Source organism: Haliaeetus albicilla, chromosome 1, assembly GCF_947461875.1.
Source record: "Haliaeetus albicilla chromosome 1, bHalAlb1.1, whole genome shotgun sequence".
In the NCBI taxonomy this organism is placed as follows: Eukaryota; Metazoa; Chordata; class Aves; order Accipitriformes; family Accipitridae; genus Haliaeetus; species Haliaeetus albicilla.
Window position 1 is genome coordinate 74902023 of NC_091483.1, and position 25421 is coordinate 74927443.

The 25421-nt window shown below is 36.1% G+C and overlaps 1 protein-coding gene across 2 annotated transcripts in view; it reads right to left on the reverse strand.

The window, feature by feature from the left end:
• Positions 1-25421, reverse strand: part of HTT (huntingtin) — an 87173-nt gene that overhangs the window by 46560 nt on the left and 15192 nt on the right. The window contains exons 8-30 of one of the 2 annotated variants that reach the window (XM_069794799.1): positions 24905-25083; positions 24150-24354; positions 23200-23247; positions 19826-19906; positions 19052-19413; positions 17080-17203; positions 16672-16790; positions 15616-15727; positions 14081-14221; positions 12964-13122; positions 12766-12863; positions 11070-11209; positions 10181-10244; positions 9663-9763; positions 8001-8147; positions 6820-6940; positions 6532-6608; positions 4133-4284; positions 3502-3708; positions 2522-2644; positions 1717-1844; positions 901-1011; positions 229-306 (exon numbers count right to left, since the gene is read on the reverse strand). In XM_069794799.1, coding sequence (XP_069650900.1) covers positions 229-306; positions 901-1011; positions 1717-1844; positions 2522-2644; positions 3502-3708; positions 4133-4284; positions 6532-6608; positions 6820-6940; positions 8001-8147; positions 9663-9763; positions 10181-10244; positions 11070-11209; positions 12766-12863; positions 12964-13122; positions 14081-14221; positions 15616-15727; positions 16672-16790; positions 17080-17203; positions 19052-19413; positions 19826-19906; positions 23200-23247; positions 24150-24354; positions 24905-25083 — 3077 coding nt within the window. The remainder of the gene's footprint in view (positions 1-228; positions 307-900; positions 1012-1716; positions 1845-2521; positions 2645-3501; positions 3709-4132; positions 4285-6531; positions 6609-6819; positions 6941-8000; positions 8148-9662; positions 9764-10180; positions 10245-11069; positions 11210-12765; positions 12864-12963; positions 13123-14080; positions 14222-15615; positions 15728-16671; positions 16791-17079; positions 17204-19051; positions 19414-19825; positions 19907-23199; positions 23248-24149; positions 24355-24904; positions 25084-25421) is intronic. The other variant, XM_069794809.1, reaches the window with a different exon arrangement.

Sequence of the window (25421 nt, forward strand, 5' to 3'; positions counted from 1 at the left end):
AATAGTTCTTTGAGTTGGAAGCAGTTCAGGAAGAAACTATATTACTCAGATGGTATCAAGTTTCAGAACAAGTCATGAAAATTAATGAAAACATGCTGTTTGCTCCACCTGGGCTACAGTTTCCTCACACCGCTTCTCTTAAAAGAATGGCCAGTCTTAGCATCCAATTGATAACCACAGGACATCAAGATTAGCCCTCCAGTAACACACAGAAAGTTGCCTCCTTACCTGCTGTACACAAACTGTTGCCATTGTTGGTTCTCTGTTGAAACATGATTTTAGGTATCCCAAAATTTCTTCTACACACTAGAAAAGCAGAAAAACAACTGCACCTAATTGCATTTTTCTTCATTGTATAAAGCATTACTATGAAAACTGGACAACAGCACTGTTTTTTTTACTAAGTAAAACTATACTACTTTAAGGGAAATCGTGCAAGTATGTAACGGAATAAAAATGCAAGATCTGCTTCCCAGTCTTAAAATAACTGTTGTGTTAGGCATTGTGGTAAGAAGGAAAAATACCAAGACACAAAAGAGGAAGGAGAGCAGTAAGCTTTCGGTCATTTTGTATATTTAATGTGAATATATTTAAACATATTAATATAGTAAGAATGACTGAAGGCAAACCATTTTGCTGGAAAGAAAAATCTCCATATGAAATTTAAACAATAAAAAAATTACTCCAGTTTTCAACAGCAGCAATTTAACAGGGAAAATCTGCTTTAGCACTTTACCCAACAAGCGTTGTGGCAGCACAACGCTTCTAGGACTACTCTCTCAACAGTACCAATTTTAAAATCAATGATATGTGCTTTTTCCCAGTAAAGACCACAGATACTGGACAATTTAACTGCAAAAAAACAAAAAACAAACAAAAAAACCCCCACAGATCTTATACCTTTCCAATGTCTTGAAGAGTAGCAAGTTCCAAGATTTGAGACAGAACATCTAAGGCAGACCGTAAGAAACATCCAAACTTTTCATTACTGTTCTGGAGATCCAAAGTAACCTAGTCCCAAAAAGTAAAAACACACTTTTTCTTAACAATTACTTGACAAGGTGATAAAAATTACAGAAAGATGGGGGTATTGACACAAAATAATCTTTTGCCTAAAATTTCAGCATAGTTCAATCAACACCACTGACAGCTTAGACTCCCTTATGAATTTCTGTAAAGGCAGGACTTCATTTTGACTTAAGAAGGATCTTCTAGCTATCCATCTAAGTTACACCATCTGGGAAGGCCCAGGATGTTGACAAGTAATGGATAATGTATTTCTCAGAAACACAGTAGGTGTAATAAGAATATATGCCCTGAAGTGTAAAAATCAGATCACCAACCCCCTAGCGAATGCATCTTCTACTACCTGAACTAATGAGGAAAAAGCTTACCTATCCTTCAATAAACTGCAGAGAAAACAGACATTGGGATCCATTCAGCATTGCCAAGCCAGTGAAATGTCATTCAGTACCAGCGTTAGTGACAGCAGAGAAACAAGCAACAGGGTGACAATGCCTATAACGGGTTTTTGTTTGGCTGGTTTTTGTTTTTATTAGTGGTGGTTGTGGTTTGGGGGGGGGGGGGGCGGGTTGCATGGATAAACTGTTTATACAGGCAAACAAGTGAGTCTCGATACAAGGAGAGCCATGTTCAAAAGAAACAAAGTGATTGCCTAACCACATTATAATTCAATCAAACAATATCATGGAGTACCTTGTAATTAGCATGGGTTGCTTTCAAGACATCATATAACTTCAGATATGATGGAAGATGATAAAAGCTTCCTACTGAAGACGATTTACTTGTTGGAACAGGCCCAGTAGTATCAGTTTGCCTAGTAGCTTAAAAGTACATTATAGATTAGCACAACATACTTTTTCTAGGGTGCTCATGACATGTATACTCAACATAATCTACCATACCTGAATTATCAAACAGCATGAATTTTTCAATCTACATGCATACTTTAAACGCAACACACATGCTGTACAACTAGAAAATGAACCAGCATTCCAAGAAACTAGCCCTCTAAGTTGAGAAATTAAGCCAGAGGGCTTATTATTGAAGCACAAGTACAATTTACAAAACAGAATTGACACCCATTTCTTTCATTCATTACTAATAACAAAAAGTTTTCAAGATTCAGAATCTTGTTTCCAAGAGCAATGTAAGCTACTCCTGCCAAAAGCTGCAAAGCATCTTTCAAACTTCTTTTAAGTAAAATACATGCAAAAATTAAGAAGTAATTTTAGTCAACAGCTGAGTAGATTCAGAAAAACATCTAGGAAAAGGATTCAGAAGTACCTTGCTTCTGAAGAGTACAGTTAATTTTCATAAAAAACAGTAAAGAAGCCCCAACCCATGGCTGCCTTTCTTGCAATGCAATACTGAAAAGAACTTCTGAGAGTAGGTCTGCCAGCCTTTTGAACTAAAGAAAACAAGTTACTCGGTTTTATTTCTTTTCTCTATGCTGTAACCATACTTAGGTGGGAGGATGAATACCAGTAAGTGTGCCTACCTGGACTTGCTTCACCACCCTTTTTAGGGCTCATGGGCACAGATGCCTGTTCGACAGATTCCCTCTCTTTCCCCTTCCTCCGAATTGGACTAAGAGAAGGTGGGTTTGTGAGAGAAGGTAATGCTGCCTAGAATTAAAAGCAACTTCATTAATTTTGTACGCACAAGTAGCTTTTCTTCTTCTAATACAAATACAAGCATATTCATCTTTCATTTAAACCCCCCTTTATTTGACTGTCAGTTAAATTAAGATGTCTCAACTCTCAGGTTTAAGACATGAATTTCCTGGGTGAAAAGGAAGAAGTTTAATATATTCCCTACTTTCCTTCTCAACTTCAGCATAAGCTAATGATATGGAATTAGAACTCAATGACTAAAGCTTCTTCTGATTCAAGACAAAGAAGTGTCAAAAAAATATTCTTCTATTTTTAAAATATGAAGAAATTACTAATCCTAATAACATTGCCTTACAGTCACTATATCAGTCTCAAAATATAGATGCCTCAAAAAACCCAACATAAAACAAAAACCCAAACCCAAAAATACCTCATATGAGCTGTTTCAGAAGTCAAAATATTTTGCAGGATATTCAAAAGACAAAAGAGTTATTTTTAGCCCCAAAAGGAGCTCAATGCATTACAGCCAGCCAACCAACCCAAAAGTCAACAGATGTTTGCCAGAGTATGCAATCCAATACTCCACTTACTATATACACTCCTTACTGAATTAATGTTTCAAACAAAGTCACCAGAAATAAAAGGTTCAAAATTTAAGGTAATATTACAAATACCGCAGAACTAAAGAAGAACCTGTTACATGGAAGAACGATATGCATGTTCTTTTCACATCACTTGCTTTCTTACGCATAGTGGAGTCATATTATCAAGGTGTTAGGTAGTTGCCTATATCAACTCCAAAATGCAGAGGTCTGTATCACAACAGTATTTAAGTCACACAATTTTATTTATTTATTTTTAATACATGCCTTTACTGCTGGCCCAGGAGCAACATCATCCATTACATGTGCACAAATATTAATGACCTTCAGCAGATGAGAAAAGAGCTGTTCTACTAAAGTAACAAGAGTTCGATCTGCCAGAGCTGGCCAGGGTTCCTCCTGCTTTGCAGCACCTTGGTTTGAATCTTCCTCAGCACTCCAGGGATTCTTTAAGCACTTGGGAGCACTTGCTGCAATAGGAATCACATTATTTAAAGAAAAAGAAGATAAAAACTTGGAATTAAGTATGAGAAAATTTTAGAGGTATATATGGTTATCATCTCTGTATCAACAGAAATTCAAATAGAAAAAGAAAAGCTACAGTTTCAAAAACAGCAGTAGGTGCATAGTTTTAAACAACCACCAAAAAATTTTAATTATTTGTACCCAGCCTGTACCAAGCATACTATACGTTCCCTTTGGCAACTAGATGGAATTTGCAACTTGGAGGCAGTATCTTTTCAAACCTCCTGGGTGCAAGAAGTTCCTTCTTCATTTCTTCTGCTCAGTCTTGCAAGTACTTTATTGCGTGCGATAAGAATAGGGCAAGATATGGGCCTTGTGATGCCAATGGTAAAGTATCAGAACAATCCTACTTTCCTTATTCTGCCTTACCTGCAAGCAAGTTTCCAGTCAAAATCAAAGCATCCTGATGTGCAGAGAGGTCCAGCGGGAACCATGCTGATGAAAGGAGAGACAGGACCATGCCAGCCATTCCAATGGTGCAGCCCTTCTGAGCTTCATCTGAAGAACTTGGCTGGGAAACACTGGAAGTTTAATTTTGGAATGTCATGATTTTTTTCCCCCCTTTTGGTAAGTTTAAAGTCTTAAGAAAACTAACAGTCAAGTAGACTGCTAATCAAAAAAAACCCCAAACCAGACAGTACTACCGAAATACACATTTAACACTCAAGGTGGACTTAAAAAAAACCAGTTTGCAGCAGAGACCTGACAACACTTTGTCGTCTTGAAGAGCCAATACTTTTTTTTAAAATAGCAAATATGAAAGTTGCTAGTGACATCTACTGATAAACAGAAGAATTCTGTATTTAGTTGTTAACCAGTACGGTCCTGAAATATCTCCAGTTAAAAGTCTTACGCATATGCAAGGTAAGGATGGGAGACATAAGCTGTAGCATTGCAATATAACAAGGTATTGTTTTAAAGTGACAAGAATTTAATTAAACAATTGGAATCCATCAGATCACCTATATTTATGGGTGGACTCTACCCAAGATTCTAATTTGCTGCTGCATTCCATGTTTTCCTTCACAATAACTTTAAAAATCAGATTTTCCCACACAACTCAAGTTTCAAAAAGAGCAGGCAGATATCACCAGAAAATGTTTGTCAGAATACTATGGGAATTACACACATCATTTCAAAGCTGTAAGATCTGCACGATACTACTAAATTTCTTTCAGGAAAAGACTTCATGGAAGCTCTAAATAAAGGGATTCTTTTAGGATATTTTTTAAATTAAAAAAAAAAAATCTTCTAATGTAGTCATTCTGGTCCAATACAATTAGAGCAATTTCAGAAAATAAAATTTACACCAAATATAGCTATTCTTTTGACAAAGCTACACAGGTAATTACAGTGCCTTTTTTTTTTTTTTGAAAAAAGTATTTTCACATGGAAGTGTTGGTCCGTTTACATACAGTTAAGAGTTGTACAGAGTTGGAATGCAGCCGTTCCAAAAGGGTTTTAATCATAAAAACAACAACACTTAAGACAGAAAAGAATTTTGGCAAAATTCTCATGTTATCCATCTTATTATATTCTCATTACCCAGAATGATAAATGTTCATATCACTCCACAAAAATAAAATTACAATCCAAATTAGTATGAACACGGACCAAAAATTTGTAAAGAAGGAATTAGAGGAAAGGGCAAAAGCTATGTCATTGCATCACTGATGAACATTAGATACATCTTAAAAATGGCATTTTTTTAAGCCAGGTAGAACAGAAGACAGATTGTTGCAATTCTGCATTGATTTTGTTTTCCAGTTAAGTACTGCTCACATCCTAGCCTACTTCATTTGAGCTACAGGTCCAGTTTTAACAAAAGACATCTTTTAGAATTCATATACAGAGCATGCCACACTTATGGCCAGCAAGGGAAGAAAGGGCAAGCTGACAAGAAAAGCAGCTGGGGGAGGTTTGTTTTTTTGTTGTTGTTGGGGTTTTGGTTCGGTTTTAAAGTAAGATAAAATTTTGCAGTAGAGTTTCAGGATATCAGAAGAGTAAAATAAGAGTAGAGACACAATGACAATAATTAAGAAAATCAACACAAATTATTTAAAATTTCTTTAAAAACCAAACAGCTCCACACATGTACATCTTCAGTAGCTAGTTTTACAGCTCATGTGGCACAGCACATTGATAATCAGAGGCAAGATCAAAGCTTTAGAGTTACCAACTGTACAGTTACATTCTGAAGAGTTTCTTCAGAATATAAGTATTTTGGGGCTGTCATATATTACCTAAATAACACTTAAGTATTATAAGTATCTCATTTGCTGTTCCCATTCAGTGTGCCAAATGAGAACAATTTAAATACATCTGACACTTTTATAGTTATAAAAGCAACCATGAACCAGCTTCCTTTACTCACTGTTCCTCGACATAAACATGAGATCAAGGTGAAAATGATGATGTTCTGATGTTAAAGAGATACTACAAGACAATATCCTGAAGATAAACATTCTTTCAAAAGTATGGAAAATTTTCTCTTATTACTTATTTAGATAAAGATACATACGGTCAGTATCTATTACAGCAGTTTCAGCCAATCCCTGTGATATACGCTGTGGTTCCAGAGATGACAATATGCTGACACAGTATCACGACAACCTGATGTTACACTCTTCTGTATAAAGTTCTCAAATAACTGCTAAGATAAGCTTAACAGCATACCTCTAAACCAGGACTTCCGATACCTAAATAAGTGTACTTCCGTTTTGCAAACATGACTTTCAGAAGCTTGAATAACAGATGAGGGAACATACCCACAGTGCCATCCCACACTCCAGGTGCAGACTGGAAATGTTGTGGAAAGAAGACACAAAGCTTCACAGCAGCCAAACTGAAAAGTTAACACCAAGAATTGAATCAGTTTCATCACTGGAAGAGTTAGCAACAACAAAGTATCTTAAGAGTGAGAATTAAATGTATTACTATTGCTATTACCACAGTACCAAAGCTGTAAATACAAATGTAGCCAAGAAATAATTAAAAATAAACCAAGCGAGCAAAAAAGAGAAAAGTCAGCCACTATAGCAACTAAGAAAACTCACCGTAAGTGCTCTTGTAGTGGATATTGTCAATGCATGGGAAATTGCCGCAATAACCCTTGACAGATTGTTTTCCATAGTGACATCTGTTGGACTTTGCAGCATATTGTAACCTCTATATATTCTGAAATAAGAATATTTATACCACGAAAACATGTACTTAAAAAAAGAAACAAACTCAATCAAAAATGATTATGGCTTAAATTACTACTACATATTTTATAGACTGCTTATAAAATACAAAATATGAGAACACTCTAAATACCACCTTATTATATTTTAATATTTTTTCTTCTGTACTAGCAACAGCAACTTAGTTTATAAATCACATCCCTTTGTTAGCAAACAGTAGACCAACTCTGAATACCTAAGTGCTCTAGAAATCACCACGAATTTAAAATTAGTCTTTGCTTTTGCTCAAATCCATCTAACATTTTTGCATGTTCACAAACTTTGGATTATTGCTGTAAAAAGATTATTGCTGTAGAAACATAACTATTTTATCTGAAATAACGCAGTGTCCACAAAGTTCTATTGTTTCCATGCTACAGTATATAAATCTTGAGTGACATGATGAAGATCGTGTATGGAAAAGGTAAATAAAGGTAATTAAAAACTTGTATGACAAATTGATAAAAACAAAGAGCCCCCATAAATATATATAACTCATACTGTCTGTAAGACAAAAGAGTTTAGGAAAGTATAATTGGCAGCAAAAGTACAGCAACAAGATCACACTATCAAAATTAGAATTTATTTTTAAATTATACAGGCAGTACAGACTTCTGCAACCACGAACATTGTAACAGGATGTGAAGAGTTACAAAACCTGATCAACATACCTGAAAAACCAATAATGTATACATACGATTAGCTTGTAAAGCTGCACCTAATCGTGCAATTTAATGGACAAATAGGATGACCTCAGGATGAAGAGAAGATAGTTTATCACAGAACAACGACTCCCTATGATCAATGTGTGAGCACATCACTAGCAATTCACACACCAGTTTATTCTTTAAACAGGAGTCTGCGGAGCCTGAAACTACCACAGATGCTCCTACAGATTGGAAAAAGAATTCATGAGCACATGGATTTGCAGGATTTAGCTACAATTCCAAGCATTACAAATTGAAATTTGGGTCCACATTCCTTTTAAAGCAAGACAAAGACACATAACATACCTGGTGATAGTGCTCACCGCAAAGTGAGATGGAGGCTGTGTTTCGTGCATTAGTAGTTTCAGGTAGACACTGCTTTGGTCTCTTGCTACTGCCACAACTGGATCAGCCTGTCCTTGATCACAGTTATAAAATAGCTTTGGAACAAGCCTGAACGGTAATTGTCAAAAAAGAAAAGTATTATTCAGAAATTATTTAATATACAATTTAAAGTAGATTTAAAATATATTTGATATACAATTCAGAAAGCTGCATACACTAATTACACATATCAAATAGTAAATAAAAGCTGTTATTAAAACTCATACTGTTAAGCTGAATTCATCTTTATACAGCTGCTCTTCATTATAGCCAAGGAGCTTAAATCAGGACAAAGGAACTGCTCTAGACATAAGGTAGTTTAAAAAAGGTTTGTGGGGTTTTTTTTAGAAATACCTACCTTTACAAGCTACAATGACCACTTCGCTACAGTATTTCTCTTTGTATTCCCTTATCTCCCCAGATATTATCCCCATGGATATCTGTGTCAACTGAAAACTAATTTCTACCTGAAAAGGACAATTTTCCACCATCCAATTTCTATGCAGCAAAACTTAAACATATAATAAGATCCAGTGTTCTTGAAGAACAAGATTTTCAACCTAGACAACAGTGAAAAGCTACAATATACCTTTTTTGTAATTTCACTGTCAGTACTTCCAATAAATGCCCATACTGGATGTTTCAAGAGGCTTCTGCAAGCTTGTAGCAGCTTTCTTGGGCAGTTAAGTCTTTTCCAACCTTAACATGTGTGTTGTCACCAAGTCAACATGAAGATACAGGAAAAACTCCAACTTGTTACCACTCAGTTAAAGTAACTCCATTTAAAAATCAAGTCCCTGAATAAAAGCAACTACTACTAACTATGATGCAACAGTTACAGATTTCTGTGCTGAGCCGTTTCTGCAATATAAATGCTTTCAAGTGGCAGAATTATTAAGGTTTCATTGTCCTTTATTTGTTATCAGGAATGGACAGCAATTAATAGTTTGAAAAAGCTAGGAAAGAGACTCCTCTGACAATAAAATATTCCAGGAATTAAGTATTAGATGCTCCCAACTTCTTTAAACATAAAACTTAAGTCCTTGAATTCTAATAATCAGCTAATCATTACTGTTTGGTGCATTTATCTGGACAGCAATTGCTGTGACCTTCTACAGTTACAAACAGGTGCTTTTTAAGCAAGATTAGCTACTTTACTATAATAAGTGAGCACGAAAGCTTTAAGATACACTACTTCTAACCACGTGGAAAGCACAATGTTTGGGAGTTAGGACAACTGGGTAGAACTGCAACATTTAAGTCCATCAGCTACTGTCAAGATCCTGAACAATCCACTTCAGCGTGCAGAAAACAACCTTAAAGAACCTGAAACTGAAAGTGACCCTCTGAATGTAGTACAGTTAAATGTAATTGTAATGCTAATAAAAAGCAAAGCACAATTGCCTGATGATTCAGAATGATGCATGTTCCAGGTACCATAAAGCTGCATTTGTGTCCCATCCCTCATTTAAACAAAAATATAAAAACCCCACTAAGAGATTATTTTAGTTATAGCTACGCAGTAACATGCAAATATGTTCCTAAACTCCTTTAAAAAAAACAAAAAACCAAACCCATATATACCTCACTAATGAAGCTGCAGCTACATGTCTCACTCTCGGATCTTCATCTCCAAGCAGACATATTACAACATTATTAAGCACTCTCTCCTGAAGTTTTAGTAGCTAGAAAATAAGTTAGTACAGTAAAGTTAATTGAACTTTTTCATCATTTGACCAGATTGTTAAAAGATAGTTAACAAGTGAGATTTCATCTGTCATACAAGTCTGTAAGACAATCTTTACCTTAACATTGCCAAATACACTAAATACACTATTTACATACATAAATGCAAAAAAAAATTTTGAAGTTTAAAAGAAAATTTACAACAACAGCCACACAGACACCAGAGAACACCAAGATATTTGAATCTCGGTAGTGAAGTATCTTTCCAATTGTAAGAAGTGTCAGAACATGAGCCTACTTACATAAAACATACTTAAAACAAGTACCAGCATTGATAGAATTTAAACACAAAGTGCTGAAATTGCACTGGTACCTTAATCCAGAAACACAATATAGTGATTGAATAATTTACTTACACCGGTATAATGATGAATACCTCTGTGCAAGCTCTCAGTTTTTCCTTCCAAGAAGCTGACTAGCCTACAGTAAAATAGAATTTACAGTACATTAGTTAACGTTAAATGTTATTTCTCCCTTCAGTGCTCTGAGAGTTTTTTATTTATTTTTTAAAAACACTACTGCAGGGAAAATGTAAGAAGTAAACACACTTTTTGCTACCGTTAGAAAAGGTAAGCTATTTATTAAACTTCTATCTGGCTAGTAGTGGTAGTAGTAGAATTACCTTTCTTTAGTTAAAAAACATTTACACATTGTGATTGTATTTTTTTCCCATACATGGAAAAATCAGACTGTTTTGAAAAGATGGTAACACATTCCAAATATCACTATTCAGAAAGAGTCCAATTCTGTATGGCTAAGGATAACTTAAAGAAATTTCATATAAACATCTTTTGTCTTTCAGCTTGGAAGAACCTATAGAAAATGAGGGAATGCAAGAAAAGGAATTAAAGTCATACTCATTTCAGTGTAACGAACTGAGCAACTGAAGAGAGCTGACTATAATGGAGAACAAGTCAGGTATTTTCTTTAAAAACACACAAAACTGGACATGAAAACCAAGTTCGTTTTGAGATTATATTGCCTCTCAGTGATCACAGATTTACAGAAGACTTGATAAAACAGGTCACTGAACTCGAAAGTCCTACACAGTGTTACTAGGATTGGGCTTGGTAGTGAAGTCAATGGTAACTTGATAAACATTCCTTATAGGAATGATTGGTCTGATTTAGTTTTATGAAACTTGCTAGTGTTTCAGAAGAAACTGCTCCATTTTGGTTCCAGTTTCCTATACACAGCATCTTTGCACTGCAGCTACAACACCCATGGAAAAATATAAACACTTACCGAAAATCTACCTCTGCAAGAGTTTCCAGAAGTTCTGTTCTTACTAGCCAATATGAGCTATTCTTCAGCGTAAGGAGGTCAACAATTAGTTGTAAACCTAGTTCACTGTAACTGCTACTACATAAGCTCATGATGCAATGCTGAGAAGAAAACACAACTTTCAGTTATATTACAGAAGAGGTTCTCTGAATCAAAGTACGTAAGTGATCATAAAAATCTGTTTTGTTTAGCATACTAAAAAAACTTACTGCTTAAGAGCTAGGAGAAAGTACTAGAGCTAAGTACTTTGCAAGGCTAGGACACTAGCTCCATGTGAACTGCTAAGACCTGCTGCTGAATTTAAAGTCTGGAAAGGAACACAAGGCTCAGAAGAGAGGACAATCCTCCAAAGAGTAAGGTCTAAAACTCACAGGGATTAAACACCACAAGCACTATATTCTTATCTGTTCAAAAACAGTCTCTCCTAATTTCCATAGGGTATTATTAGACACCTGGTTCTGATTTCCAAAGTTTTTCAAAAAGTCATACCTCTTCATTTTAATGACTGTTCAACTATATGCATGTGTGATCTTCGGAAAAAGTTATAGAACTCTACATTTCTATGTCCTTCTTAGCTACATGAAAATGTACTTTCTTGTTCGGGGATTAACAACCCAAAGTGCTTTAGAACATTTCTGCTGAAAGGTATGAAGTCAGGCTACATTACATACTGAGAGAAAGAAAAAAGTCAAAACTGACTAATACAAGTTGCCTGAAGTGAACAAGTCTAGTAAATTCTTCTAAAAAGCCATATACCTAAGTGTAATCATACATGAAACCACTATATACAAACAATAAGATCATGGAACAGAAGGTTAAAAATAGCATCATTTAACTAACTGGATTTCCTTCCCTCAGCTGCATCACAGACCCCTCCTCAGCACATGAAATCATACTTTCCCTACATTAACTATGTGCATTTTACTAAAAGCTAAGCTTTGCCTCACTGACCCATAAGCTGCAATACAGTTAGCCACCCTGTGCCTCTCCCCAATGAATTAATTTCCCTCGGCCTCCAATTTGTCCTTGTTGTTCTACTTTTTTGGAAAATTCCTCAAGGAAAAGATCACTCCTTCACCCCCTGCTTTTTTACAGAACACCTTCCACAGTTTTTATTACAGAAATAAAATTCACAAGCTCTAAGTTGCACTCACAAATTCAGATACCATCTCTATTTTAACAATTGCCTGATGAATCTTTCACGCAATTTGAAACAATTACTTTCCTGAGACTTCCCTCACGTTTAAAAATTATTATTTCAGAAAATAATCACTATTTTACTTGGCATTTCTCACATTTAATTTTTGCTTTCCAAATATAGGTTATAACCAGGTGTTACAGGTTCACACTTCCCTGTTTAGGCTAGATAGCCTTTTTATCTAATGCATTCATCCTATTGTTGGTTAATGTAACATTACAGCTCATACCAGTACATTTATGACTAGAAATATCATGATTAGATTATACTGTTAAGCAATCTAATGGACATAATTCTTTTCCAGCTGTTTGTTCCTCCATTTCCATGCTTGAAGCAAAGTTTTCTACAAGAAAGTTCTTGGGGAAGAAGTAATTTTTGCTCCATGTTTATACACCTGAGCATAGCAGGATCCCAGTCAACAAATAACACTCCTATAACTACATTACCACTTCTGCTTACCCTCACAGCTGTACAAGCCAGTTTACATGTAACAGAGGACTCATCTTTCAGCATTTTCTGTAACAGAGGTATGCAGTCTACCAAGGAAAAGAGATTTCCTAAAAAAAAATAAAATAAAAAAAAAATCAGAGAAATGAAACAAAAGAAAATTTTGGTTACATAAGGAAAAAAAGAGACACCCTTAAAATAAATTGTTACCTGTTGAGCTTCTGACATTTATTAGCCATTTTTCCACATCAAAGCGGGATTTAGTTAGAATGGAGTTGACAATTGTTCCACACAGAATGGCAGTAGCTCCTCTAATCTGGGGATCTCCATGGTCAATGTAGTTCAGAATATCTGATACATACTGCTCCTCTAAGAAAATAAGTTACAACTACTTTATTTTAAAAATACTAGTCTTAGACTTCACTGATCCCTAAAAATGTGTCAGTGGAGGTACCAATTATTGTACAATCAATGTCAGCCTGTTCACAATATGCCTGCCTTAGTTCTACCTTTCAGAGATCCCTTGCATACAGTCTACAGATCATTCACACCTTCCAGACCAATAATCAGATATAAAAACACTAGTGATTTATTTCAATTGTACACAAAATGCTCTGGGGAAATCTAAGAAGAGTTTTGGTCAACACTCCACCGGTGCCACTATCAGTATCAAACCAGTTGAATACTCAAGGTCCCTGCTGATCATATTGTAGAATTCATAAAAATGAAGCTAATGGCTTAGAAACCATCTATAAGATGGCCTGAAATAAGTTAGAAGAAACCATTTATAAAATAAACAAAAATCTCACCACATGCGCTACTAGTACAGACAGCACATTCATTCCAATTGGTGCAATGTTTGTTTGCAAATACTAAACTGGATTTAGAGTTTTCAGTATAGATGCTGCCTCACTTATTTGAAAACCCAAACACACTACTGAATGGAATAACATAGAATCATAGAATGGTTTGGGTTGGAAGAGACCTTCGAAGATCATTAGTTCCAACCTCCCTGCCATGGGCAGGGACACCTTCCACTAGACCAGGTTGCTCAAAGCCCCATCCAACCTGGCCTTGAACACTTCCAGGGAGGGGGCATCCACAACCTCTCTGGGCAACCTGTTCCAGTGCCTCAGCACCCTCACAGTAAAGAGATTTTTCCTTGCCTCTAATTTAAATCTACCCTCTTTCAGTTTTAAACCATTACCCCTTGTCCTATCACTATACGCCCTTGTAAAAAGTCCCTCTCCAGCTTTCTTGTAGGCCCCCTTAAGCTACTGGAAGGCTTCTATAAGGAGCCTTCTTACATATGTGAACTGCAACATACCATACTCTTCTCCCATTGCTTCAAGGGGTGTTTTATACAGTTTGCTGAAGAAAGACTCAGGGTGAAGTGCAACGGCTGCTCCAACACAACTTACTGCCAGGGCTTTTACACTGACTCTCACATCTCTATCAGGAACTAAAGCTGGAGAGAAGAAAAAAAAAAAGGGGGGGGGGGGGGAGGGGGTATTTAAAAGCTTCCTGAATTGTTTTTAAGTTAATTAATAACTCTATATAATATAAATAGCTTAGCCAGAACAAAAAATATGAAGGCAGAACAAGTAGTTCCAGTTTATCAGAGACAGCAGTTATATACAGCTTTTTTTTTCAAAAAAGAAAAAAATAACTAATAACCCCACACACTTCCAACTCCCTCAGTTGCTGAGAATACAGCTATTACAGTGTCTTTCCAAGAACACTACGTTAGCAGAGTATGTGAACAAATAAGTTTAGAAAAGGGAAAAAAACAAACATCTTAAATGCTCACTTCACTCACATATGATGACACATACACACATGCCTCTGAAGGACTTCCCAGTGAAAAAAATGGAAGCAGTAGCGTATGCCATAAAGGCTTTCTGGAAAATCCCTACTGACATTTTATTACTATGCTGAAAAGGTAAGTAACTCCTCTTCTGAGCCCCAACAGCCGCCTCTAACAATCGCTTCCTGTCAAAAAGCTTCTCTTTGACTGTCACACATGAAAAAACACATGAAAAATGGCCACACTAACTTATGCAAATGCTAGATGATGTTAAAAGTGAAGAAAAAAGTTCAACTTGTGATTTCAGCTAGGTCTTTGAAAGCCTTAGGTCAATTCTCTGGTTTACTACAGCTGAATCACTTAAAATACCAAGTTATATTTCCCAAACACAAATGGGTACAACAGCACTTCCTCTACCTGAAGTACATTAAAAAAAATTAACACGGAATTCAAACACAACTGAGCAATAAAGCTAAAAGATACTTTTAATCTTCTTTTAATTAAAACAATTTAGGCATTATAAACAAAATGAATTGTAAAAATACTAAAGACAAGTACTTGAAAGAACTACATTCTTCTGAACTTGTTTTTAGGAGTTTTCACACAATGAACTGCAACTCAGAAAATTGTTTCCTTACTGAGGTATTGATACATGCATCGTGGACAAACTGGGCACCCAGCACTGATAAAAAGAAATGCTGGTATTAGATTATCTTCACAGCTTCATACAATCTACAAACCATCATGGCCCCACAGGTTAAGTCCCATAAAAATTTACAAATTGTAAATGTAATTAAGTGTTTGACTTACGGGTTAAGTTACCATAACACTTCTTTAGATGCTCAATTGCTCAAAACAGGATTCATTGAAAAATGGCATAAATTGTTTTCAGGTTTTCCTGTACTCTAGTGTGATCATTTAAAACAGGACTGTCACAGAAACCTCCCCCCCCAAACCTCCAATAAAGTGAGATTAAAAACCAGAGTAAACTGATCACATTTCCAACTTTCTACCTTGAGACACAATGAACCAATGAAACTTAAACAGAAACTTACCACCTTTCTCCCCAGTAAGTAGAAAAGAGGCTGACAGAAGTCTAACGCAGTGCACTAAAGGAGCAGAATTTCCATCAGTATAGTGACCTATGTCTCCCTTTACCCTGGAGGGCTATTGAAGGCAAATCACAATTTTTATATAGATAAAAATTAATCTTCAATTTAAACAAAACATTAAGCACAAGATTTAGAAATACTGCACATCCCCAAATGTATAAAGGTCATAATACAAAATGTGTTTAATATATATATTCCAAAAAAATGGCCTTAAAAAGTAATGCTTTTGCGAAGTTTGTATCCAGTATCAGAATTGGTTTAATTTTATCACAGAAACAACAATCATTTTGTAGATCTTCTGAATTGCCTAGCCTTCCTGTCTGCATCTGAAGGAGTCTGATAAACCACTTTTTGTCACCAATGATCTTTGAAAACTTTATATGAGAAACAATTAATTTCTAAGTTCTTTCCAAAGAAGGCTGACAACCTTCTGTAGTTTCACGTTCAGAGTTCCCCAGTAGCCCAAGCTGATCTAACTCTGCCTGCCACAAACGAAACTCCTTTTACCCCAGCTCAGAACAAGGTCCAAAGCTAAAGTAAAAAAAACGTAACAGGAAATCAGTAACCTGTGGTTAGAATGGCATGAACCTCTCTGCAGAAAGAGAGGCTCAAAGAGTAAGACATAATCACTTCTGAGGAGATCCTAAGTTACCTACACAGCTAGCCATCGCCACAAAGATATTTTGGGTAATAAAAGTATCAGTGTACCCTACTAATGCACAGACAAAAGGGGTTTGTGTTCTCAGCAGTTTGTATTCTGTTACAGTTGCTGGTGATTGCGTTCAAGATAGCAACACTTGTGTATTCACCTTACATTAAATGAAATGCAGGCTACAACTCAACTTTACTATTCAACCTTATTTTGACCTATAATGAAGTACACCACATACACAGGCTACCCACATTTACCACTAATTTACATGATCATCAGTGTAAATTATTTTTTTTTTAAACTCAGTTGTTTTAAACTTTAAACCAGACACTGTGACTACTTCTCACCTTATTTTCATGATCACCAGGATCTGCTGCATCTTCTTTTGATGTAAATCTATCTACGCTGCTGTCAGAAGGCTGCCTACTATGGCTCATGGTTTTCAACAGGTGAGGCTGCTGAAGAGCTTTAAAAAAGGCAATTCATGAAATATCATTTCTGATGCAAATAAAAAGCACTTTAATTGAACTTAATTATACAAACATGAAAAATAAATTAGCAGCGATCAAAACAAGTGATTCATTAGAAGTGTTGAAATATATTCCTTATTTTACATTTCAATCTAGTTATTTGTTTTTCATATCCATTATGTGAGTCTTCAGTCCCTTGGAAGTTAGACAAGCAGATGCACTGGTAACACCCACCTTAAAGGTGTCACTAGTTCTGTGTCCCATCCCCCCCATTTATCAACATACCAACAGAAGAATTTCTGAAAGACTCTGATGAATCATCTTGGAAAATATTTGCAGCCTCATCTTCCTCATCCTGCAGCTGCCCAATTTGCATTCCAGAATACTGTCCTTCAGCACCCTCCAAAACCTACACAGTGCAAGGACAGGACTTAAAATAACTTAGCTTAACGCACAGTATTAAATCTCAAACATGCAGTGTTAGTATTCTAGAAATAATTTGAAAGCAAATATGAGCTGATAAATATTAGTGTACAGCTGCGTGCAGGCTCCAAAGCAGTTCCCCTCCTCCTCCAGTGTTTGGTCTATCAGAGACCATAGTTATATCTGACACTCTCCCACTTGACCCACAAACTTGGATTTTAACAGTAAGAAAGTTGAACACTTGGTGCTTTGCGTCTCCTGCAGCTCTCCTTGCTCCCTTACACCAAACACAACTGTCCCTCTATCTCAGCAGTTACAAATCACAAGCAACACCTTAACTGTCACAAATTGAACTTGTCCCTTACTGTCAAACTCTCCCATAACCTCACTTGTCCTGGATACGTAAAGTCAAGCTAAGAACACACTGTGTAGGACAAAAAAGGACAAATATGTTTAAGCTTATTTGTAATTCCTTCATTCTAAACCAGAGACTACTGAAATGTACACTTCTAGAAGAGTTTGACCTTTGATACCAATGCAATATATAGGCAGTAGGCATATGGAAAAATAACCATAAAAGACAAAAAAATTAATAATGATAATAAAAGACAGTAAAAGTAAAATCATTTCATTGTAAGTTTCTCAGAAGACAAGATACTTCTTCAGTTACTCCCTGACTTTGTAAGCATCTGGAAACTGCTCACTAAAAAGCCCATGTGCGGGTAAGTGGGACAACTGCTTAGTCTGTCAATTCCAAAAAAATTTTGCTTGTAACTACTGCTTGTAAACAGTATGCAAACTGACATATGCAACAGTCTGACAAGAATTTGCAAGAAATACAACTTGTCAATAAACGCAACTTGTCAATAAATGCCTGCTCACTTTGGCCTCTGCACTGCTTACATTGAATTCAGAGACAGAGCAATTACCATCACTCGTTTGGTTCCTGAATCCTCAACACTTGCAGCAGTATTTGCTTATCATAATTGTAAATTTAACATTTTTTGTAGTGGTAAGAGACTATTAGTTTTCCAAAGCTACTATCAGCAAACTTAAGTCAAAAGTTTGATAATGTTTGAAAAAAAAGAACTTAAACTCTAAGTTGTCACTGAAACAAGAATGCATTTTCTGCTCTTGCTCCCAGTAATTGTATTTTTGCTGGTTTTATTACAACCTCACAATACACTTGCTTAAGAGAGACAAATTTCTTAAAATAACTATATTGTATGCACATTTCAGGTGTTTATTAGATGCGTAACTGCTACTTTAGTAAGTCATGCAGCATTTGCTCAGTATAGTAGAAATCCTTCAGATGGAATAAAAACAACAACAAAAAAATGTTGTATTGCCAAGTGAAAAAGCACAGGCAGAAGACAATGTGAAGCATTAGGTTCCAAAAGTATTCCTCTATCATTCCAATAGACTGTTCACCCTTTAACACTTCCATTAGTCCTCCTGCACCAAAACAATTATAAATATATCTATACAAAATGAAGGATATGCTACTAAGAGAATATACTTATGTCAAGCCTTTGATACTGACATTCTCCCAGTGAGTGACAATCTGTTAATGCCTTTATATGACCTACCCAGTGAACACACTGATTACAGCTTTGTAGTTTTTAATTACTGCTGAAGTGAAAGTGTTAAAAGGAGGTCAAGCTCTCCAACAGAGGTGTGAGCTGCTGACCTTTCCATTGTTACTAGCTGAGGATGGAAAAGTAGAAGACGAGTAAGTAGATGAATCCAAGTCTGGGCCCTCCATGGAAGAGCTCTGAGATATGTCGGGCCCCTCAGTAGAAGGGGATCCCCCCTCTGCCCGTTGCACACTTACAATTTCAGAACTGTCCGAAGGGGTTACAGCAGAGTCTGGACCTTCTGTAGTAGTCTGAGAGCTATCACTAATTGGTGAGGAAGCCTGTGTACCATCATTCAAGTCCATAGTGGGATCTGACTGGACAGCACTGATCTGGCTGGAGCTTCGGCTAAGCACATCATCTTCTTCCCCTTCAGCAGCTGTACTTGTCAAATCACAGCTTGTCAGGTCTACAGAGTCTGACTGCAACGTATGTTGAGAACGTGGCTGCTCAGTAATGATATCATGTCCAGTAGGATCAGCAGCTGAACTCCCTGACCCAGCTGTCGATACACCTGATGAAGAAGCTAGTTCACTGGTTATCTCACCCTTCATGGAAGCTGCAAAACAGACATTTGTGAGTCAATCAAGTGTTTAAACTTGTGTTTCACTCTTAATATGGACACCACATACTAAGCCATATATTAAACTAGGCTAAGGAAAGCGTATAACTGAACAGTTAAACTATAGGTAGGGAAATAAGCATCTGTAAGATGCCATTTCATCTATACCAGTAGCTCAATATGACAGCCTATCCATTAAAAAAAAAAATAAAAAAATGCAGTCAACTTCATTAGTTATACCCAGGAGTATTTATGGTTTCAGTTTTGTCAGCATGTCTTTTGAGTGCCCATCCGCTTCCTAGTCACTGTAACACATCACTTTTATAGTTTACATAGAGTGATAAAAGAATGGATTTGTAATGTGTAGTAAACACAGGTTGATTGCACTGCTAAAAGGAGAGACTGCTACCTGAGAATGATGCAGTGCTGACATCTGATCGGGTTTCAGGATCATCCTCCAAACCTTCTTCTTCACCAAGAAGTATTTTACCTGAGAAGTGATACAAGAAAAACCTTTACAGTTTTCCAAAATTATAGCCAACTTTAAATGCTGAATAGTTGAAGTCAGTTAGATGTGAAATCTATTTTTAAAAAGTTTATCCAAATAATTTTTCAAAGCTATGACAGGCAACAGATGTTAAAGAGAAAGGAATGAAGAAAGTGAATATACAGTCCCTCACTATTTGATCAGGAAAGAAACAGGCAGCAGTGACAAGGAAACACACAATTAAGCAATTTTATTTAACAGCATGACCATTCAGGAAACTACCTATGACCTTACTTGTACTAGTTTATTTTTGTGGACTATGTTTAAGATCCCACTAATTTCATCAAGTATGTCCTATTACCAAGGCCTGGATACCCGGCATCTGGATGCCTGCCACCAACTCAGAAGGACATTAAAGCACCACAAGTAACAGAATAAATAACCTCTTCCTCCTTAAGGCTATAAAAATTATCAAAGGCTACTTGCAGTTTGGGGCTTAGAAGTCCAATGGTAACAGAATGGAAAATGCCTAGGGCAAAGAGCAGCACAGACCAAAAGCACAAGACAACATAAGTGGGACAGGGTGATGAACCATGAACAACAGCCATTGAGATCCAGGGACTGCTAAGGCAAAAATCTTCCAAAAAGCTTTTGCCATAGGAAAAATGAGAACCACTTATAACCTAACACAATCATCACAGAGTAATATCTGTATAGTAATATCTATAGAGGCAGTGGAAAGAGAAAAATACCTGCAGATGCACACTGCCTAGGAGCCAGCCAAGGACACAACTGCACTGAAAAGTCTGTAAATGGGACAGGACACAGAGTGCAGAGGGAGCTACTGAGCCCATCCTTCTGGATCTCACAAATCACTTGCTGAGACAGAGCGATTCATGATAACTGCTTTGAGATAAGCCTGTTTTGCCATTTAGAATAAGCTTCACTGGTAGTCTAAGATTCACCATGCAAAATACCAATGTTTTGATAACTCTAGGTGAATTTGTTTGCATCCCATTTAAGTTACCAGCATGTAAAAAAGCATTAACAGACTTCTGTATTAATTTCTCTATCACAACTGCTTTCATACATAGCAGTAACACTGTAGAAATGTCTTCCTCTGAAAAGTTTGTTTTCTGCTATTCAAACCTGCAAGCAATGCAGAAAAGTAACCATGACATTTCCATGTATGTTCTATGTAAAATAACAGTAATTGAGAACTACACAATCCTACAAAAGAACGAGCAAAATCTTAAGTGTTTCCAACAAAAAACCATGAAAGATAGTATATTCTTCTCTATTCTTTCTCACATTTACATCCATTTCACTGAAACAAACCAGGATATTCTTCTGCTTTCCACAGGTGATCACCTTTAAAAGTAAGTGAAAGAGGAAGGACACTGAAAAACACTTATTAGGCATATTAGGCTTTATATGTTTAAATGAGTATATAAAACAAGCTGCAGGATACTTTTCCACTCTTCGGGGAAAAAAAAAAAAAAATCAGTTAAGATGCAGAACATAGGCTTTCATTTCAAAATGAGTTTCCAGCCTTTTTTGCAAATAATTTTCTAAAGCTAAAACATAAACAAGCCAACACAGGCCAGCTCCAGCTACTCAAAACTAAAGTTGGTCTGAAGCAGGAAGACTGAAAAGACATGGAATATCTGAGTTCTTATATTAGGGTCACAGATTTCTGTAGATCAGCCTCACTTTACACCCCTACACACAAAGGAGTATTACAGCTAGCGAGGTTTCAGCCACAGCCAACAGCAGAAGCCTAATACTCTATATGGTAGTAGACAGTAGACTGCAGAACAACTTCAAGTAGGAACTGGGAATAGGCTTGATTTTTCCCTCCTTTCCACAATGGAGAGGAGCAGGAAATGAACAATTCACAATTTGAAATTAAACCTGTACAAAGCACAAAACTGTGAGCAGATTTCTTCAAATTCCTTTATGCCATTGTTTTAGACCACAAAATCTTCACACCATGATCTTGAAAAAGGATAAAAGCTGATGACTCATACATTTTTTCCCCACTGAGTGAAGGAAAGGTTAGTGTTTTAACAAGTACTTTAATTGAATTTACACTATTATTAACACTTCAAAGTTACACTGAAGACTACTAACAATTCAAAGTATCCAAATGATGATTTACCATTTTTCATTTAAAAGTGTTACACATTTTTATTCTGATTTGTTGCATTCTGTCTCACCTTTGGATGATGCAGCAATATCTACTTTCAGAACACCCTTTCTTTCACTCTATTGTTTCTAAACTAGAAATTATCATGGCATCCGTAAGCACTATTTCACATTTAGGTATATTCTTAAAGCATATAGGTATATTCTTTAAGCATTATGAGATATGGGAGGACATATCTGGAAAAAGTGTAAGCTAGTTGCTATAATGGTCCTTAAAGTTTGTATAATCTTATTTGGTCTTAAACTATTGTTCCTTCAAGTTTTTCTTTTCAGTATTGCGCGCCTCTCCACTTACTATGCTTGCACTGACTGCACTACACTCACACATAGTTCCACTGCAGTACCAACATTTTGCTCACCTAAAACAGGCGATGAAACTGTTACACAGCTGTATCTAGAGTGATTCTAGACTGGTTTTAAGCAAAGTGTAAACATATAACTAGATATGAAGTACTTTCATGCACAAACTAGGAAAAGAATATTTCAGAGCAAATTGTATTATTTAAAATCCTGCTAAATTAATTACCTATTGAAGAAAGAAATTAATACACAGTAAGACACAAAATGTATAGAATTAATCATCAAGAACAGAAAAAGAAATAAAAAAGCATCATATCAAAGCATGCAAATGTACACGTGCACTAGTGAAAGAAAAAAAAAAACAGGCCTAAAAAGCAGGAAGGTTAACTATTTTGAGAGTTACATTAAAGGTTAAGTATTACCATCAAAAGGAAGAATGTCCTGTTCAGAGAGATTATTTTTAGATGTGCTCTTTAAAAGTGAAAATTGCATCAATGTTCATCACCATAATTTTGCCAGTGAACTACAGCAAAAATAAGAATTATACTGCTTTGAGTTATTTTAGAATATCTTGATTGCAATATCAGAAATCACGTCAGAATTCTTTTAAGATTTCCAGTGATTAAGCTCAGCTGATAACACAAAGGCAATTGTGAATGAAGACCAAAGTTCAGCAAGACAATGAAGTGGGGAGGGGGGGAGAAAAAAAAAAAAAAAAAGAAAACCAACCAACCAAAAAAAAAGTCAGAAAGGAATGCAATTAAGGATTTGGTTTTGAAAATAATCACCTTTATGCTTTCTTGCAAGAACAGGGCTGCATGAAGACCCCCCTCCAGCTGCAAATCACAGAAAGTAACACATCAGGGCAAAGACAGAGCTGCTGAAATCATGAAGGAATTCTAATAGCCACAAATGGGAAGGAAGAAAAAAAAAAAACCAACAAAAAACAAAACCCAAAGCCAGGAAGAAATAGCAAACTTGTTGCTTTTGAAGTCCAAGTTTTTTAGATCATTTGCCATCAAATGACTTTTTATTTTTCTATGCCACTTGTGCAAAGTTTGCTTTTAAAAAAACATGCTCTAAATTTCACTGTTATGATTGCTTCCGGCTAATGAATTACCTTCTAATACCAGCAATATTAGAATGATCCGTTAGTTCAATACAGAAGTCCTTATAGAAATCCAGTCAGAGACTGATTCTTTTGAAACAGGTAAGTAGCAGTTAAGAGACAATTTTAAGAACATGCACTTCACAGACAAGAACACTGATAGCTGATTTTAACAGTTATGGATAAGCTTAAGTCATGCTTTAATTTCGTGCTGGTTTTGATATTCAGCAAGGAGCTGTCAGTTAATATAAATTCTGATTAGATCAGCTTTTTATGAATCACAGTTGTCAGATGCTTGGTGAGAAGAACATTAATTTTATAAAGAAAAAAAATAAATCTGTCACCACAGTTAACTTGTTCTGTGTAACCAAAAAAACCCATCAACACTAACTGTAAAAAATACACTGGAGTTTGTCATTACTCAAAGCCTGTATACTCACTTAAATGAAGGAGGGGAAAAAACCTTTTACTGTACCGGGGGGGGGGGGGGGGGGGGGGGGAAGGGGGGGGGAGCCATGCATAACTTTATACATTTCATTTTATCCTTCATACTTTTGGCTAACACTGAGAAATACAGCTGGTGATGTATGGTCATCTCCTTTTACTTGAAGTGCCAAAAATATAGCTTACCTATAAGTTCCACTATGCTCCCACTGCGGTTCCTGCTGGCTGATTCATCTTTGGATACACTGACCTGTGCAATGCCACCTGAAGCAGTCAGAGCATGGAGAAGTTCAGGTGGTGGCGTTCTAAAGAGCTGTTGTAATAATTCTAAAGCTCCAGTCACAACATTATGGTCCTGATGCTGGGTGTAATGCAGAGTCAATTCATAAACCTAAAACCCAACAAAGTACTGGAGTAAGTCTCTGTGAAGACACAACATACTACATTTCTTCTCAAATACCACATTAAATTTCAGTGGTACATTAAAAATGACTGACATTTGCTATATCTAATATTCACCACACTCTTTCAAAGGGAAAATGCCAATTAATTGTAGCCAATCAACTGCCTTTTTGGTAGAAGTCTGTTGTTTCTGTTTATTGTTATAGAAGGAGGAATCATATCAGAGAACACCATAATGATTATGAAGTTCTTTAGCTCCTTTGGGAACAACTAACAAGTACTGCTGATGCATTTTTCTGGGATTTCTGGTCATTATTTATCAATAATTCCAGTCACTGGACCACCTTTCATTTACCAAGATGAACAGGAATTTGAGAAAAGAATTCAGATGTTCAACATCAAACTAGTGCTGTATCATACTATATAGAAGATTTATTTCTTTTCCTTCCTATCTTCTTCCTAGAAAGGAAGAAAATTCCTTTCTATTTCCTTCCTTTCCTACTGTACTTTTCAGGGTAGGATTATTATTCATATTTTACCTGTATAAGTTGTTCTGGTGAAGGCAAAATCTCTGTTTCTTTTCTTGTTACACCAAAACTCCCTTTCAGGCTGGTATCCTTTACTTGTTGTTGCAATAAAGGTATGAGGTACCTTAGTGTAAGTAAAACACCCAGAATTAAGAGAGTAGGATGATCATCTTCTACAGGAACCAACAAGCCTGGGGGTAGAAAAGCAGCCAATTCACTTATTGACAGTGGTTAGTTTCAAAACAAATGTTATTTCACATAGTCCATATAATAGCTTCTTTAAAACAAACAACCTAGCAGCAACTTAAGAATGCATTCTAAATGTAGAAACATTTGAAAATATGCATTATTTAATATTCCTGACAATGATTTAAGCAATGTGGGAGAATGGTCAGAGGACCCTGTCTCACCTTCCCTGTTCCCTACCACATTTCACTCAATAAAAACACAGAAAAATTTTTTTCATAATACCCGATGCTTTCACCAAGTGATCTACATTCTCTTGCACTCCTCACCTGCCTCCTCTCTC